Below are 16,706 nucleotides of genomic sequence, written 5' to 3' on the forward strand. Positions count from 1 at the left end.
AAAATACAAAATGGTACTACTGGTGGTGAAGACTGAAAAACATAAATGGTCATCAAATTGAAATACTAAGTAAAGTACAGCAAAATAAACTCATCCAAATCAGCAACAATCAACAAAAGAATATATTAAACCCTAATTGAAATAGAAGAAAACTAGAATCACCAGTACCCTAATTGAAATCAAAAACAAGCAATTCATCAAACCCTAATTGAAAAATAAAAAATCAAGCCGTTAATCGGAACCTAATTGAATTTGAAGATGAAAATATACTAGAAGTATAAAATAATTCATCAAACCCTAATTGATGATTCATATCAAAGAAGAACATAAACTACACAAAATGGTTCCAAAAAAAAACCCTAACTGTAAAGACTAACAGTATCTTACTTACTGAACTTTGAATTAATGTTACTATGTTGAATCTTGCATTGAAGGACTGAAATCTAAAGTACAAATGGCAGCGGCAGTTTTTTTTTTCAAAGAAGAAGAAGAGTGAAGACTGAGAGAAAGAAAGAAAAATGGCAGAAGAAAGAAGAAGAGTGAGACTGAGAGAAAGACTGAGAAAGAAGAAGAGTGAAGAGTCTGAAGACTGAGAGAAAGAAAGAAAGAAGAGTGAAGACTGAAAATGGCAGCGACAGGCTTTGCGATTAGGTTTAGATAAGAGTTCATTTTGTATAAACGGCTAGGATTAAATGATGAGGGTAATCTAACGGTTGTTGTAGTTTAAGGCGGGTGGGCGGGTTTGGTCGGGTGACGGAAGATGCTACCCGCACCCAACCCAACATGTGGCGGGTTCAGATTTTGTGATCCATAGTCGACCCACTCCTAAACGGTTTGGTTCGGGTGTGGGTATTTTTGGGCGGGTGCGGGTTGGGTCGGTGGGTTGGGTCGGTTTTGTGCAGCCCTAGGTAGTGGTAGTCAGGGTTGTTTTGATTTGGAGGAGCTGGACTGGGAGGACTTGGGTGATCAAGAATTCTACAAACTTTGCAGAATTTGATGCCATTGAGAGCATAAGCACACTCCAAACAGAGAGACAAGGTAGGGGTTTCAAAAGCTTCTATTCCAAATTCGAGAGATTTAGTTACATTGATTGTAACTTTTACCTCCAAGTTTTTTTCAAACCTATCTCTACCATAAGGTTTTTTGATCCCTGGAAGACTCCAATTGGTCTTATGATGTTTGGTATATCTGGAATTATGTGAGTTGGTATTCTCTTCACTAGCAGCCAGATCATGACTTTGGAGAACATTTCTTCATCAATGAGATCAGGACCATTAGAAGGTTCTCCCACTAGCACCACCAGCTTGTCAAACACCCCTATAGTGCCTCCATTTCTCAAAGTTGATTAATCTTCTTCATGAGTAGTTCTGAGTATGTAAAAATTTCTTCTTATGTTCCAAATTCCAACCTCAATTCTACTGATCATTTCCCAGTTTGCATTGATGAAGTTACCATCTTTGGATGTTTGGAAGAAAATGTTACTGCAAAGTTTTCTAATGAAACATCCTTTCCAGTTTTGGGCTTGCTTGGTTTTGATATTCTCTGAGTTGGTGAAAACTTTTGGAAACAAATCCTCAGGCATGGTTAAGGTTGTATTCATTTTCTTTGCTGAATTCTCTATGGATTGCAGGTTAGAATTGGATGAGGAGGCCACTAATATGAGTTTTTGATACCATGGAAGAAAAAAGGAGTGAAGGTTATGTTCACTTGGGGTAGTATAGGTAAGATATGAGACAGTAAGGGTGATGTTGATGTGACTAACTTTAATTTGAAATTGTTTCACGGGATGACATTGTGCCTTGCCGTAACTGAAGTGGATAACAATTGCAGTACATTTACTGTAGTAGTTGTACTTGTGGTGGGTGTGGCCAGCTAAAGACTTGTTGACTTGGTCGACAATGGCTAATGTCACTTTGGATCGCAACCTGTCATACATAACTCCACTGGGTACTAGAGCGTTAGAAAAATCTAAATTTGAGTGAGACTGAAATGTTTTTACCCGTTTGCTATGGTTGATGACTGCCACAATGAGAGTTGTATGCAAATTTACCTCGTTACTGGGTCCCCTTGCCGTGCCAAAGGAATATATTCTAGATTTGGTGCTCCTTTTGAAGTAGTGTAAGCCTGCCACCAGAAATTTATGGGTTCGATAGATGTGCAAGGGAATGCAGTCCAAACAGAATACGACTCAGCTTGCCTCTGAAACGATGTGTGGAGAGTAGTCAACTTAAATGGATCTCCAAGTGGTTCTCCTGGTGGATCAATCCTCAAGGGAGTAATCCATTAAGATTTATCCAAGATCCGACCCGAATTTATGGAAGTTTTGTAACTGCCAAGTGTTTGATGTCGCTTCACATGAGTCAATAGAATGTAGTTATTTTTGTTATTCCATTGTAAGTAGCCAGTAGGCTTGCCACTTTGAGAAATCAAGTAATACCAATGTATAGGAAAAAGGATCGTGGTGCCACAAGGGGTGATTAACGGTTGCGATATGGAAACTGTTGCTCTTCCCCGCCAATATAAGCAGAAATAGAAGGAGTTTTTTCATTTTCTCAATCAGTTTTTCCCAATCAGAGACAAGCAAGAATATATTTTTTTGGTGTCGAGTGATTTTCAGAAGATGTATCAAGATTTGAATTCCAATGAGAAAAAGGACAAGCATAGATCTCCTGATGGTACTCAAAATGAAAAGAAGCCTAGGCTGAATATGCCCAAACTTCAGGTAATGAAATATGATATTCGAGAGTAAGGTGCTAGGTATTAATGTTTTATAGAGTGAATTGTAAAGGTATGATTTGTTTTCTTCTAATGTGAATCTGATGTTAGGTAAAAAAAATTCCACCAATCTGTTAGGATGATGCTATTTGTGAAATCAAATATTCTCCAGCTAGTGGTGGGGGTAGTTATAAAATGCAAAGAAGTAGTAGTATTCTTGTTGAATTTAAGGGAGATGGGTCTGGAGATGGTGGGAGAATGAATGCGGCAACTGGAGATGGAGGTCGGGGTCAGCAGAGAGAACCTTCTAATCCTGATGGAGATCGTATGTGTGGAGTTAAGGATGGATGGTTGTTGTATGCATTTCATCCCCACCGAGGTCGATTCATTATCAATGAAGGGGTGGTTTTGGTAGGAGATCAACGGATTGTTTGTGGAGGTGCACGACAGAGGTTCTTTGCAACATCAGTTCCTGAGGATGTCAGATCCAGAATTCAAGAGAATGATTTCATCCCTCTCCCTGTGGATGCAGTTATCTTCCCGAATTTGTTTATGCTGGCTCCTGAGATAATGCAGATGGCTGCAGATATTGCTGGGATAGTTAATACAGGGTTGGGAGAGGTGACTCTGCCTCAAGATGTACCAGCAGATGAGCCTTTGCCTATGCCAGTTCCAAGATCCATTGCACCTGTGCCTGCTAATGAAACTGCAAATGCATCTGGAGATGCAGGTACTGACTAAATAGGTAGTAATCAAATCATAGCTCTGGGGGATGTGAGGGGTATGTTGAATGTAGATACTTAAAGTTTTATTTTAGGATACAATGATTATCAGGGTAATGTTTACTTTTTTGTTGCTAAAACTTGTTGTGGGTTTGAAATTGAAATGTGTTTCCTTGGGTTTAATAATGAAATTTTTGAGAATATTTAGGGAAAAAGTGCTAGAGGAGGCAATGGATTAATTGCTTTCCTAGATTGCTTAGAATAGGATTACAATTAATCTTGCAGGAAGACTTGTCAAAACTAATAAGTCTGAAAATAGTAGTCAGATTAGTAAGAATACTTTTGGTATAGGGAATTCTGAGGTAGTAGAGAGTTTTTATAAGAAAGCAATTTAGACTAAGCAGAAAAATATTGGTACTTATAGAGAAGTTTAGGAATTGAAAGTCGCTTAGATTTATGAACAGGCAACAACAATTGAGATAAGGTAGAATTGTAGAGAAAGACATACTAGGATTATAAAGAGGGGTATCCAAGAATTTTACCCAATTAAGCTTGTAGCCTAACTTCTTCAGATAGAATTGAAGGACTTTTTGTATACTGTAACTGAAGCTAGTCTGATGCCAAGACATTAAGCAGGTGACTGATAGAATTTTGTAAATGTTGCTGCTTCTGTAACTAGATAACTTCTGAGGCCCATAGCTTGTGAAGTTGCAATCTTCAGGCTGGAATAGATCAGGCGGCTTTATACTTGAGACATTGTAATTGTTGCAGATTTTAGGGGGTTGGGATTTGATTTGTAGAGGAGGTAATTTTTTGGGCTCCTTATATTGAAGAATTTTATGGAAGAGGGTTTTCCAGTTTCCAGATGAACGATTTCTATGGATGGAACTATGATAACGAAACGGTGTTGCAGATTCTTCGTGGAAGGGGAAAATCCATCTTCCATACTTGTTAAATTAGTGATTTGAATGTAATTTGTGTTATGTGTGATGTGTATGATGGGTGTGACGATCTTCATCTTTTCAAATTAGTGATTGGAATGTAATTTGTGTTATGTGTGATGTGTATGATGGGTGTGACGATCTTCATCTTTTCTTCTGTGATTGCGTTGAGAATGTGATTGATGTGGTTGCAGTAACACTGATGTGTGTGATTTGTTGTAGCCGTGCGAGTTCAGAAGATGAAGAAACTTAGCATTTGGTGAAGAAATTCCGGCTAGAGGTCCAGAGGGAAAAAACGGTGAAATTCCGGCTAGAGCTCAGGAGGGGGAAAACCGTTGAAAGAGCCGTTGAGAGAAAAAGACGGAGTAACGACTATAAATGGCTGACGACAGGGAGTAACTGCTATTTCGTTTTTTTTTCTCTTTTTCTTAACAGATTTTTATTTTATGTAATAAATTTTCCTTTTCTTTAACATACATTTTCTCCTGTGTTCTGAAGTTGTCTCGTTAGTAATTCAGTTCTCTATTGATAGTTGGCGAGATTAGGGCTGCACAAAACCGACCCAACCCACCGACCCAACCCGCACCCGCCCAAAAATACCCACACCCGAACCAACCCATTTAGGAGTGGGTCGACTATGGATCACAAAATCTGAACCCGCCACATGTTGGGTTGGGTGCGGGTAGCATCTTCCGTCACCCGACCCAACCCGCCCACCCGCCTTAAACTACAACAACCGTTAGATTACCCTCATCATTTAATCCTACCCGTTTATACAAAACGAACTCTTATCTAAACCTAATCGCAAAGCCTTCCGCTGCCATTTTCAGTCTTCACTCTTCTTTCTTTCTTTCTCTCAGTCTTCAGACTCTTCACTCTTCTTCTTTCTCAGTCTTTCTCTCGGTCTCACTCTTCTTCTTTCTTCTGCCATTTTTCTTTCTTTCTCTCAGTCTTCACTCTTCTTCTTCGAAAAAAAAAAACTGCCGCTGCCATTTTTACTTTAGATTTCAGTCCTTCAATGCAAGATTCAACATAGTAACATTAATTCAAAGTTCAGTAAGTAAGATATTGTTAGTCTGTTACAGTTAGGGTTTTTTTTTTTGGAACCATTTTGTGTAGTTTATGTTCTTCTTTGATATGAATCATCAATTAGGGTTTGATGAATTATTTTATATTTCTAGTATATTTTCATCTTCAAATTCAATTAGGGTCCGATTAACGGCTTGATTTTTTATTTTTCAATTAGGGTTTGATGAATTGCTTGTTTTTGATTTCAATTAGGGTACTGGTGATTCTAGTTTTCTTCTCTTTCAATTAGGGTTTAATATATTCTTTTGTTGATTGTTGTTGATTTGGATGAGTTTATGTTGCTGTACTTTACTTAGTATTTCAATTTGATGACCATTTATGTTTTTCAGTCTTCACCACCAGTAGTACCATTTTGTATTTTGTTGATTGTTGTACTGTAGCTACTGTTGTAACTCACTAACTTGTAACTTGTAACTTGTTTCTTTTGTGCAGGTTACCATGGTTGAAATCTCAGAAGCTGATTCTGATTTTAATCTTCCAGTTGTAAATGGAGTGGCATCACAAATGGGACCTCCCCCTCCACATCCACCGCGTTCTGGACAAGTGCATGGACCATCAGCAGGGATAGGGAGTACATCTGGCTCATCTACACCATCTTCTCAACCTTATTGTCGCAACTGCGCAGTCTTGTGTTTTGTTTCATACATTTTGCAAAATATTATGTGCAGAATACTTTACTTTACAATTTCTCTAAAAAACTCAACCAACGAAAGCTTGTCTCAGGCAGCCCCTTTGTCTAGACTCTAGAGTGTAATTTGACTGTGGAGATGAGATTCTGTAAAATAAATTACTATTTGTATCATAGTGTTGCGAAGATGCAAGAAGGTTTGGAATATAAATCCATTATTCTATCATCTGGACAGTAGAACTAAAGACGTTGATTAGATTAAAATTTTGATCAAATAGATTATTGTTCACTGGAGCTGTGTGAACTGGGCATTCTTAGGTTTATCACTTCTAATCAGATTCTCCACAACTAGGGTTACAGATCAAACATCGAAGTAAGAAAATAGTTAGGGTTTAAGGCTCTTTTGAAGTTTAAAGTTATAATAGAGTACTCAGTTAGGGTTTTTGTACTTCTATTACATCCATTCTATTTACTCATTTCGCTTGCAGAGATATTTGGTGATCTTGTTGCTTCTTCCATCATCATAGAATAAGCTAACAGAGAAAAAACTGCAAAGGGTAAGAATCGTATCAATTATGTGGTGATGGTGTTAATTCTTTTTTATACTTTTCCGATGAAACCAACATGAATGCAGCAAAATTATTTGGGATTCAATGCTTTGTCTATGGCATAAACAGTTATCATTTAGTTAGCCTGAGCTTGCTATTTAATGTCTAACAAACTGATTATCCTACCATTTCAGGGTACAAAATTGCAGTTTGGATTGGCTGTTGAAACTTGAAAGCATTAAACTATTAAAACTACTTTGTCAGTGAAAGAGGAGGCTGGCTGCTGGCATGTGAAAAACTAGCTTATTTGGCTTTAGTATAGTAGGCAATAGTAATGCACTCTTTTATCTTTTGAGCTTTGAACAGTTGAACTCATTTATTGTTATTGTTAGACCTTTATCACTTTGCATGCAGTTACAGTATTTTGTAAACACTTTTAAGTAACTTCAGTATGATGTTTAAATAGGTAACTTGCAAGTTATGACGGGTAACCCGCCACCCACCCGATCCAACCCGACATATTGTGGCCACCCACCCGATCCAACCCGACATATTGTGGTTCGGGTGAAAACCGACCCATTGTAATGGTGGGTTGGTTGCGGGTGACAACTTCTATTACCCGCCATCAGTGGGTTGGGTGGTGGGTGAGGCCAAAACCGACCCATGTGCAGCCCTAGGCGAGATGCAGTCATTGCTGTGTTTTTCTAGAGCGTTAATAGTATTTGACGCTGTCTATGGTTGATGAGATACGAAAATCAGCTGAAGCAAAATAAAAATGGAGATGCAGGGTATCGAACCCTGTACCTCTCGCATGCAAAGCGAGCGCTCTACCATTTGAGCTACATCCCCATGCTTGGGCCGTTTTTCATGTCCAGCAACCAAGATCGGGAAGGTGTTTCAACTCTCAGCAAGTAATTATACGCACTGTGAATTGAGAAGAACATGCACTTTCTGTTGACAGAGGAGTCACAGTTCACAGTCGATTGCATTTTCTGTTGGCTAACATGTTTCGTGTAAGCCTAGCCAATACGCTATATATAGAAACATGGGGAAATAAAATGGTTATGAAGCCGAGGATACATCATGATTCAACTTGACAAACATGAAACTTGCGGGTATCAGTTTCAACTTAACAAGAACCATTACTACGGAATTAATAAAACCGAGTTGAGCTAGTGGATATCAATATTTACAAAGGTAGAGATACGGTTCCACCAAGTCTGAATTTTCTAGTTTCCAACCCCATACTATTTGTAACTTACTGCTGACCAAAACAAAACTACAAACCCATCTATTACCTTACCGACTTGCATACTGTTATCATTTCAAAAGTGAATCAAGATGTTGCCGTGACCTCTTCATGAAACATTCGAGCGAGTAATCAAATAATGGGGATCCTGGTTGAAGTTTGCAAATGCGTTTAATCCCCATCTGTTCAGTACACCTTGCATTTGGACCTTCCAGCCAACCCAACACAAATATACAGGAACACCTCTCTTCTCCTCCTTTCCGTGTGTGAGGTTCACGTTCTATCTGTTGAATGAAGCCAGATTAGCAATGGCATTTCCTAGGTGTATAATCTAGTGTTTTCTGTCCACCCAACACCACCACTAACACCCTGAATTTAAGCATATATGAAGGAGATAAACGAATTTGCACAAAAACAAACCCAAATAGAATAAGCCACTGTGTCGACCCGCCGAGTCAATAACTCATGTTATGAAATCTATTGATTAATGGACTCAGACAAAACATGCAAGTATGCAACTCAAAATAAAACCCTGAATCAAAACAGAAATCGTCAATATCACATGAACCAAGCGATGAAGCAGTCACTAACGCACTCACCGATTCAATAACATTCACAAACTCTCACCACCACCCATAAACCCTATAACTTAAACCACATATACATACAGTACAACAAAAATCGAAAGAATTTAAAGCTCACAATGAATCAGTCATAGAGTCAACTCACCGATTCAATGACACCATTGTAGAACTTATGATCATTTTCACCTTCTTCGAGTACTGCACAGACATCCGATCCACGTCTCAAATCATAACACTCTCCATCCTGTACCTGGACACAAGCTGGACGGAACCTGTTCAAAAACTGATCCAACTCATTCACTGTTTTGAAACCCTTGACATTGAACTTCTCATCATCTTCTTCATCAAACCCAGAGAATTTCACAGTAAGAACGGTGTTTTGCTTGCTTAGAACCAGTCTATCTACTGTGTACCAAGCATCATCTTTGATTGAGCGGAAATCTAAAAGTGGCTTTTGAATCTTTTGACTGGTTTTTCCCATTTTGGGTTTTTTTTGAAATCCCTAAAAATTTCTTCTGAAGAGAAGAAAGACCAGACCAGAGAGGGTAAAAAGTAACGAAATGATGGAAGAGTGGAGCAGAAGATGACGTAGTAGTACTTAAGACAGGTGTATACAGCAGCACGCTTCAGACAAGACAAATGTCCGAAAAGGAATATAATACTCTTAACCTACACCACTATACTCGTTATCCTACACCGCATCACATCACTGATTTGACACCATGACTTGTGAGAAAAGGGGATATGATTATGGAAAATGTAAAAGTGGACACAGGATAAAGATGATGAACCCAGGATTAATTTATTTATAATCATGGCGTGATTTTTAATTTATTATTGAAAATGTGTCAAATGGTAAAAAAAATAAAAAGAGTTGGATCATCTTCACTTCACTATTCGTTTTCAGGGTCAAGGGTTTCAAAACAGTGATTTTTAATTATTAGATATCTTCACTATTCACACACAATTGGTCAAGCAAGGTGCTCATCGTTCAGCTCTAGTCTTCAGGGTCGTAGCAGCAGTAGCACTGACGGGCCAGCCCTCGACCTACAATTTGTAGCATCGTTGAAGCAGCTTTGCTCCAACTCTGAAACGAACAACAATTCAACTCTAACAGCTCTCGACTTGGCAACACCAGCAACATTTGATAATCAGTACTTCATAAACCTTGTCTCCGGTGAGGCACTTCTACCTTCTGATCAGGTGCTCGTAGCTGGTAACAGTCCGACGCTGGAGATCGTCGAATCATATGCAATCGACCCACTGGCTTTCTTTGAGGACTTTAAACAGTCTATGGTGAGGATGGGAAGCTTGAGTCCACTTACCGGCGGAAATGGCCAGATCCGCCGCAACTGTAGGGTCACTAACTGATAGGCTGTTATGATTAAGAACACCGTTTTATTGTTGCTAGTTCATGATGGTGTGAGTTTGAATAGGTTGTGTTAATGACCTTTATCAGCATTATTATTAGTATTATCTATCAATGGACAATGGTTATCTTATTATTATCTACTCCATTGCAAATCTCTGTGAATGACCGACGAGTTTTGGACTTCATCACACCAGATATGTTGCAGATTTTGTTAACCTTTTGGACTTCATTTTCTGAAAATTTTCTTAAAATAAACATTGCTCCAAGCAAACAAAGAGAAAATATTCATCCAAGCAACTTCTGTTAGAAGTTCATGAATTCAATTCACCTAACCTTAAAACTGTAAATACCTCATTGCAATGTTACCAGATGATACAACAGCAAGTCGTAAGAAAGTCTCGAAATAAAACGAGAAAGAAAAGAACTACTTGGACAATTAACCGAGAATTTAAGAAACATACTCCTGGAGGGACACTGCGGACATGAACAACCTCTCAATAATCACCACCGCGAAGACGGAGGACAAGGTGAAGAGTGGATTCTTTCTGAATGTTGTAATCAGCTAGAGTCCTTCCATCTTCCAATTGCTTTCCTGCAAAAATCAACCTCTGCTGATCAGGTGGAATCCCCTCCTTATCTTGGATCTTTGCTTTCACGTTGTCAATGGTATCAGAACTCTCCACCTCCAATGTGATAGTCTTCCCAGTAAGGGTCTTAACAAAAATCTGCATACCACCACGTAGACGAAGAACCAAGTGAAGCGTTGATTCCTTTTGAATATTGTAATCTGCCAAGGTTCTCCCATCTTCCAATTGCTTCCCAGCGAAAATCAATCTCTGCTGGTCTGGAGGAATACCTTCCTTGTCCTGAATCTTTGCTTTCACGTTGTCAATGGTATCAGAACTCTCCACCTCCAAAGTGATAGTCTTTCCTGTTAGAGTCTTAACAAAAATCTGCATTCCTCCCCTGAGACGCAACACCAAATGAAGGGTAGACTCCTTCTGAATATTGTAATCAGCAAGTGTACGGCCATCTTCAAGTTGCTTGCCCGCAAAAATCAATCTCTGCTGGTCTGGAGGAATTCCCTCCTTGTCTTGAATTTTGGCCTTCACATTATCAATTGTATCAGAGCTTTCAACTTCAAGGGTAATGGTTTTGCCGGTAAGGGTCTTCACAAAGATCTGCATACCACCACGCAGACGAAGAACAAGGTGAAGGGTTGATTCCTTCTGGATGTTGTAGTCTGCAAGGGTACGACCATCTTCAAGCTGTTTACCAGCAAAAATCAACCTCTGCTGGTCTGGAGGAATTCCCTCCTTGTCTTGAATCTTCGCCTTCACATTGTCAATTGTATCAGAGCTTTCAACTTCAAGGGTAATGGTTTTGCCAGTAAGAGTCTTAACAAAGATCTGCATACCACCACGAAGTCGGAGGACAAGATGGAGAGTAGATTCTTTCTGGATGTTGTAATCAGCTAAAGTCCTACCATCTTCAAGCTGTTTACCAGCAAAAATCAATCTCTGTTGGTCTGGGGGAATTCCCTCTTTGTCCTGAATCTTTGCCTTCACATTGTCAATAGTGTCAGAGCTCTCAACCTCAAGAGTGATTGTCTTGCCAGTCAAAGTCTTAACAAAGATCTGCATACCACCACGAAGACGTAGCACAAGATGGAGAGTAGATTCTTTCTGAATGTTGTAATCAGCAAGAGTTCTTCCATCTTCAAGCTGTTTACCAGCAAAGATCAATCTCTGTTGATCTGGAGGAATTCCTTCTTTATCCTGAATCTTGGCTTTAACATTGTCAATGGTGTTCGAGCTTTCGACCTCAAGAGTAATGGTCTTCCCAGTTAGAGTTTTCACAAAAATTTGCATCTGCGTTAAACAATAACCATTTAGTAATTCATAACAAATTTTAATCCAAAACACTATAAACAACATATACTCTACAAACAACACACTCTAAAAATAACAAGATCATAAGAAATAACAAATGCTCTACATCAATATTTGCATCCAAATTCTAAATTGATAACCTCAAGAATCTGAATCCAAATCTATTCCAGAACCATACTAATTAACAGCGAAATTTTTTTGCATGCAGATAATAAAAGTACCTTAATCTGGAAACAGATTCTAACATAATCATCATCATCAAATCGGAAATAAGAACCCAAACCCTAAATCAGATTAAACAACGAATCTAAAGCCAACTAACACTAATTACAGATAGAGGCAAATATATAAAGTCGAGATAATATCAAATCAAATATAAGAAACCTAAATATTGAATTCAAATCCAAAATCAACATCATGTTACAAAAGGCCCTAAATCATGTTTACAAATCAAAAAGCTCTAAATCATCTTCATCAAGATCAACTAGTGATTAGAGAGAGGAAGAGATCGATCAAAAGCTTACCTTGTTTTAGACAAAGAGGGGATGAAAATCTGAAAAGCGTTTTCGATCGGGAACGGGGATTGGGAAGAAGAGGCAGAGAAAAAGATGATATCTATGAAGAAAATTGGAAGTATCTATTTATAAGGTCTTTGTAACGGAACGGGGCCAGATCTTGTGAACCGATACGTTATTCGGGATCTTCGGAAAGCCCCAAAGAAAGTAGCTAGGAGTAGGACTGTAGGAGGTAAAGACTGTGATTAGGCCGATTTACCTTTGTTTCGCTTTGTTCCTTTCAAGGTCGATCACAATGATTAATCATTTCGCCTAGCTATAACTTATTTCTAGCAAAATCCAATTACCATGGTCTTTTATGCGGCTTAAGCATTGTGAAATTTTTTAGCTATATTTTAACGTTAATCAGATCCGATAAAAACTTTATTGTACGAAAACCGAGTGATTTTCAATGAAAAACTAAGGTCCTGTTTGGTATAGTTTTCAAAAACAGTTTTCTGTTTTTAAAAACAGAGAAAACAGAAAACAGGAGAAAACGCGTTTGGTAAGGACATTTTCAGAAAATGTTTTCTATCTGTTTTCTGTTTTTAAAAACAAAAAAATGAAAACAACAAATTATTGTTTTCTGTGTTTTCTCTTTTTTTCTTTTCTTTATTCTTTTCTTCTTTTCAGAACAAAGTAAGAGATGGGGAATGACTGCAAGTGAGTCATGGCTAATATCACTATCTCTTAGACGAATCTTTACATTTGATCCGATTTAGTTGGTTTTCCTTGTTTTCAAAAACAGTTTACCAAACAATTTTTAGAAAATGAAAACAAGGAAAAAAGGGTATGTTTTTAAAACAGTGGAAAACTATTTTTGAAAACTGTTTCTCAAAACTGTACCAAACAGGCCCTAAATATTTGCTTTTAAATTTTGAGTTTTGCTCTTACTTTCACTTTTACCTATTTTGTTTTACTAGAACACCTTTTTTTCTTATTATATCTCCAATTTTCTCTCTTAAATTTTTTTGACCATAAATAATTTTAACTAAATCGGTTGAAACAAAATTTGAGAGGAAAAAAAGAAAAAAAAAAGAAAGAAACTGAGTGTCCGTTTGGCATTATTCACAGTTTCCGTGTGATTAAGCTAAAAATGCCCCTCACCCATAGCGAGGGGTACTTCCTACACATTTCGCATAGCTTCAATAAGTTATAACGAAGGGAAACCATTGACCATTGTGATTGGCGGATTGGGTCCACCTTTAAGCTAAGGAATAAGACGTGGATACTCAGTTTTTGTCTGGAAAAATTATTTTATGGAAACTAAGGGCAATTCCTAAGACAATCAACAATTATTTTTTTTTGTTGAGCCACGTGGATGAACAAACACGTTTTTGCACTATGGGGAATGAACAAATCTGGTAATTTAGGATCCCACAATTGATTTTATTAATATAAACTAATAAAAGTTGGATCCCACTAAAGATTTTATTAATACTCCCTCCGTCCTATTTTAGATGAGGGGAAGATGTTTTCACACATATTAAGAAAAAAGAAAAAAAAGACCATATATTTTCCAAATCCACCCTTAATAATAATATCTCTTAAAATATTTAAATTTTTAGTTTTTAATTCCTAGATTTTAGTGTGGATTTGGAATCCAGTGGATTATTTAAAAATTTCATTTGGGAAATCGAGCTTAAATTATATTTTACTAGTAAGGCCACATGTGCGATGCACATGCTTGAATTGGATTCTTTTAACAACACCAAATTTGATAATAATGAAAATAAAAATTCTTAAAATAAAAATTTAATATCCTGTTTGTACTCATTACGTAGATAATTTAAAGAGCTTTCCAAATATATTAATTTTCCAAAAATCCGATGTGTGTTTTTAAAGATATCTAAGTTTTAATTTTTTTGATCTATTTTTAAAACAATGGCATTCTTGTGAATATACAAATATTAACTAAAAACTTTGTTAATAGGGGTATTATTGTCATGTGAAAAGGCTTCACCAAACAATTACCTCTTTTCTTTATATTGGTAAGATATTTATATATGATTCCAAAGCATGGACAAATCAGGAAGGTTTGGGGAGAAAATATGAAAACCTTCATGTAATTTGGGATTTGAAAAAACCCTTCCCCTTCATCTAAAATAGGACCGAGGGAGTATAAAGTAATAAGGATTTGGTCCCACTTATTATTTAACTAATGAAACAAATAGTAAAAAATAAAACCTAAAAATCATAATCGTGTTGTTGGAGAGAGAAAACCAAAGGGCGCTCAAACATCCAACGCCCGCATTTCTCTTTCCAACTCCGACGCTTCTCTTTCCAACTCGCGTCCTATCATCAAACGCTCGCTACATCCTCCAACTCAATGAACAAACCAACAAATTTGTTGGTTTGAACATCCATTTTTCATGTTTATTGAGTCCATAGTGGGAGCAAAATGAACAAACTATCAAGTTTGTTCATTCCATAGGAACTACTCTAAGTTTCCCTGTAATATTTAAAAGTACTCGGTATCCATTTTTGGTTTTCACTCTTTTACACTAATACTTTTATTTTTCACTCTTTTATTTACTAAATTTTTTTTTTCTTCCTATCATGTTTTCTTTTTCCCTCTTATTGACTTTTAAGCTATAACAAATGTATCTTTAAATCCAACCCAAAAAATATTGGAAAAAGAAAACGGAAATCGAGTTTCCGTGTGGTTAAACTAAGCGTCTCACCCATAACAAGGTTCACTTTCATGCTAACACTTAAACCATAGCGAAATGCTTCACCATAGTACTTGGTCGTAGTATAATAACCTAATGAATAACGATTAGTAGGTAAAAAAAATGATTTTAGGTGCTCAGGCCAATTCTGAATTAAAGAATTCAGAAGACATGAAAGGCTCGCGACGACCGTTGGGAATAGGTAACATGTTTCCTACCGTCTTTATTTTTTATTGTGTTCTATCACATTGTAACGCTTTGCGATACTATTGTTTAAAAAAAATGTTAATATATAATGAGATTTTATTCTATAAAAGTTAATTAATAAAACATCAGACTTTAATACTCATCCTTGTGTAAGATTTTATGTTTTTTTAATTTCTGTCATTTTCTAAAAAAATTAACCGAAATAAATCGGTTGGATTTCTCTGTAGAAAAGAAATAAAAAGTTTCTTCTCGGGAAGAATTAGTGAAAACTCTTAGACTGATACATTATATCCACTAAACGTTACACACAATTTTGGATGCTTACTTCTGCTTCCTTTTCTCTAAGCCTTCAGTACCAAACAAGTTGGGATAGGCTAGAAAGGGAGTAGGTCTTCTTAAAGGAATGGCTGATTTTGAAAGCGTGATTATGATTCTTTTTATATATTACTGAAAATAATAATGAATAAGTGGGTTTAAGTTTGGACTAATAATAAGACTTTGAAATATGGATAAATGCCGCAATCATGGATTTAGTTTGGTTAATGTATATTTGTAAGACTATTTGCGTATTGATTAGTTCACGTGGAAATTTTATGATTATTCATTCAAGCAGGGTAATTAGCAGAGCCATACCATTTTGTATTCAACAATTCACATTCAATACGAACGTACCCTAAAAATTCCTAGTACCAACAACAGAAATAACAATAAGACCGTAAAATATTAAAAAATCAGCCTTCTTAATTGAACATTTTGTAATACCATATAATTTTATTTACCATTTCGGTGTTAGGTTATATCCGTCTTAGCTAACCTCATTAGTTAATTTGTTTCCTTTTTTTGGCCAAGCTGGGTTGCATTACCTAGACAAGCTACAAGTTGGGGTGGGAATAGAGTCACCTAATTTATTTGATACATAAATGAAATAAAAAGATAAATTATAATTAATAATTATAGTATTAATTAATAATTAATCAAAAAAAAAAATTGTAGTATTACTATTGACATAGGTTTTATGGTGTAAACAATTAGATGTGAGAAAACTAAAAGATAGGAGAAGAAGATGGATCTAGGGTTTCTTTTAAAGAAGAAGACAATGATAATCAAAAAGATTTTATATCTAAAAAGATAGAATGTTAAAACCTTTCTCCATCGCTGTTTTTCTTTGTGAATATGTATCTCTTGTTGATGAGAATATAACGTAAATTTACCGTTGAATGTTTGTTTTAGTTTGGATGATAATTTCTGGAATTTTGCACAGTTTCACTCTATTATGGGTTTTATGTGTTTTGAAAATCTTAATGATGTTAAAATGGTTTTTAATCTTAACAAAAATCGTAGCCATGTATGATATCTTTCATTGTGCTTTGGATTTTCTCAATTTCAGATTATTATGAATTTACCATGAATTGTTAGGTAATGATATATAATATGCCGAGTTTTTAGGATACCATTGTAAATTCATTTTTTTAATTGTTGGTTTACAGTGAATTTGGATATGTTGTTGTTCATTTATTTTAATTGTATCCTCTA

The 16,706-nt window shown here is 36.5% G+C and overlaps 3 protein-coding genes and 1 non-coding gene across 4 annotated transcripts; 1 reads left to right on the top strand and 3 right to left on the bottom strand.

Moving 5' to 3' along the window:
• Positions 1–7,419: 7,419 nt before the first annotated feature.
• Positions 7,420–7,492, bottom strand: TRNAA-UGC. The gene has a single exon. It is a non-coding gene; the product is annotated as a tRNA-Ala (tRNA).
• Positions 7,493–7,689: 197 nt separating this feature from the next.
• On the bottom strand, positions 7,690–9,083 carry LOC113319067. The gene is made up of 2 exons (XM_026567365.1): positions 8,622–9,083; positions 7,690–8,176 (listed from the first exon to the last, which is right to left on the bottom strand). The coding sequence occupies exons 1-2, from the start codon at positions 8,955–8,957 to the stop codon at positions 7,964–7,966; spliced, it is 549 nt and encodes a 182-aa protein (XP_026423150.1). The 5' UTR covers positions 8,958–9,083; the 3' UTR covers positions 7,690–7,963.
• Positions 9,084–9,290: 207 nt separating this feature from the next.
• LOC113315528 (peroxidase 40-like) lies at positions 9,291–9,847 on the top strand. Its single transcript, XM_026563794.1, has 2 exons — positions 9,291–9,295; positions 9,421–9,847. The coding sequence occupies exons 1-2, from the start codon at positions 9,291–9,293 to the stop codon at positions 9,845–9,847; spliced, it is 432 nt and encodes a 143-aa protein (XP_026419579.1).
• A 230-nt stretch (positions 9,848–10,077) lies between these two features.
• On the bottom strand, positions 10,078–12,363 carry LOC113317349 (polyubiquitin-like). Its single transcript, XM_026565474.1, has 2 exons — positions 12,265–12,363; positions 10,078–11,719 (listed from the first exon to the last, which is right to left on the bottom strand). Exon 2 carries the CDS (start codon positions 11,717–11,719, stop codon positions 10,343–10,345), a length of 1,377 nt encoding a protein of 458 aa, XP_026421259.1. The 5' UTR covers positions 12,265–12,363; the 3' UTR covers positions 10,078–10,342.
• Positions 12,364–16,706: the final 4,343 nt, after the last annotated feature.

This window comes from Papaver somniferum, chromosome 10 (genome assembly GCF_003573695.1).
Source record: "Papaver somniferum cultivar HN1 chromosome 10, ASM357369v1, whole genome shotgun sequence".
Lineage (NCBI taxonomy): Eukaryota > Viridiplantae > Streptophyta > Magnoliopsida > Ranunculales > Papaveraceae > Papaver > Papaver somniferum.

Coding starts and splice junctions, on each gene's coding strand:
- LOC113319067 (XM_026567365.1), bottom strand. CDS start 8,957: ATGGGAAAAACCAGTCAAAAGATTCAAAAGCCACTTTTAGATTTCCGC. Junction 8,177..8,621: donor ACAATGGTGTCATTGAATCG/GTGAGTTGACTC, acceptor TTCATTCAACAG/ATAGAACGTGAACCTCACAC.
- LOC113317349 (XM_026565474.1), bottom strand. CDS start 11,719: ATGCAAATTTTTGTGAAAACTCTAACTGGGAAGACCATTACTCTTGAG.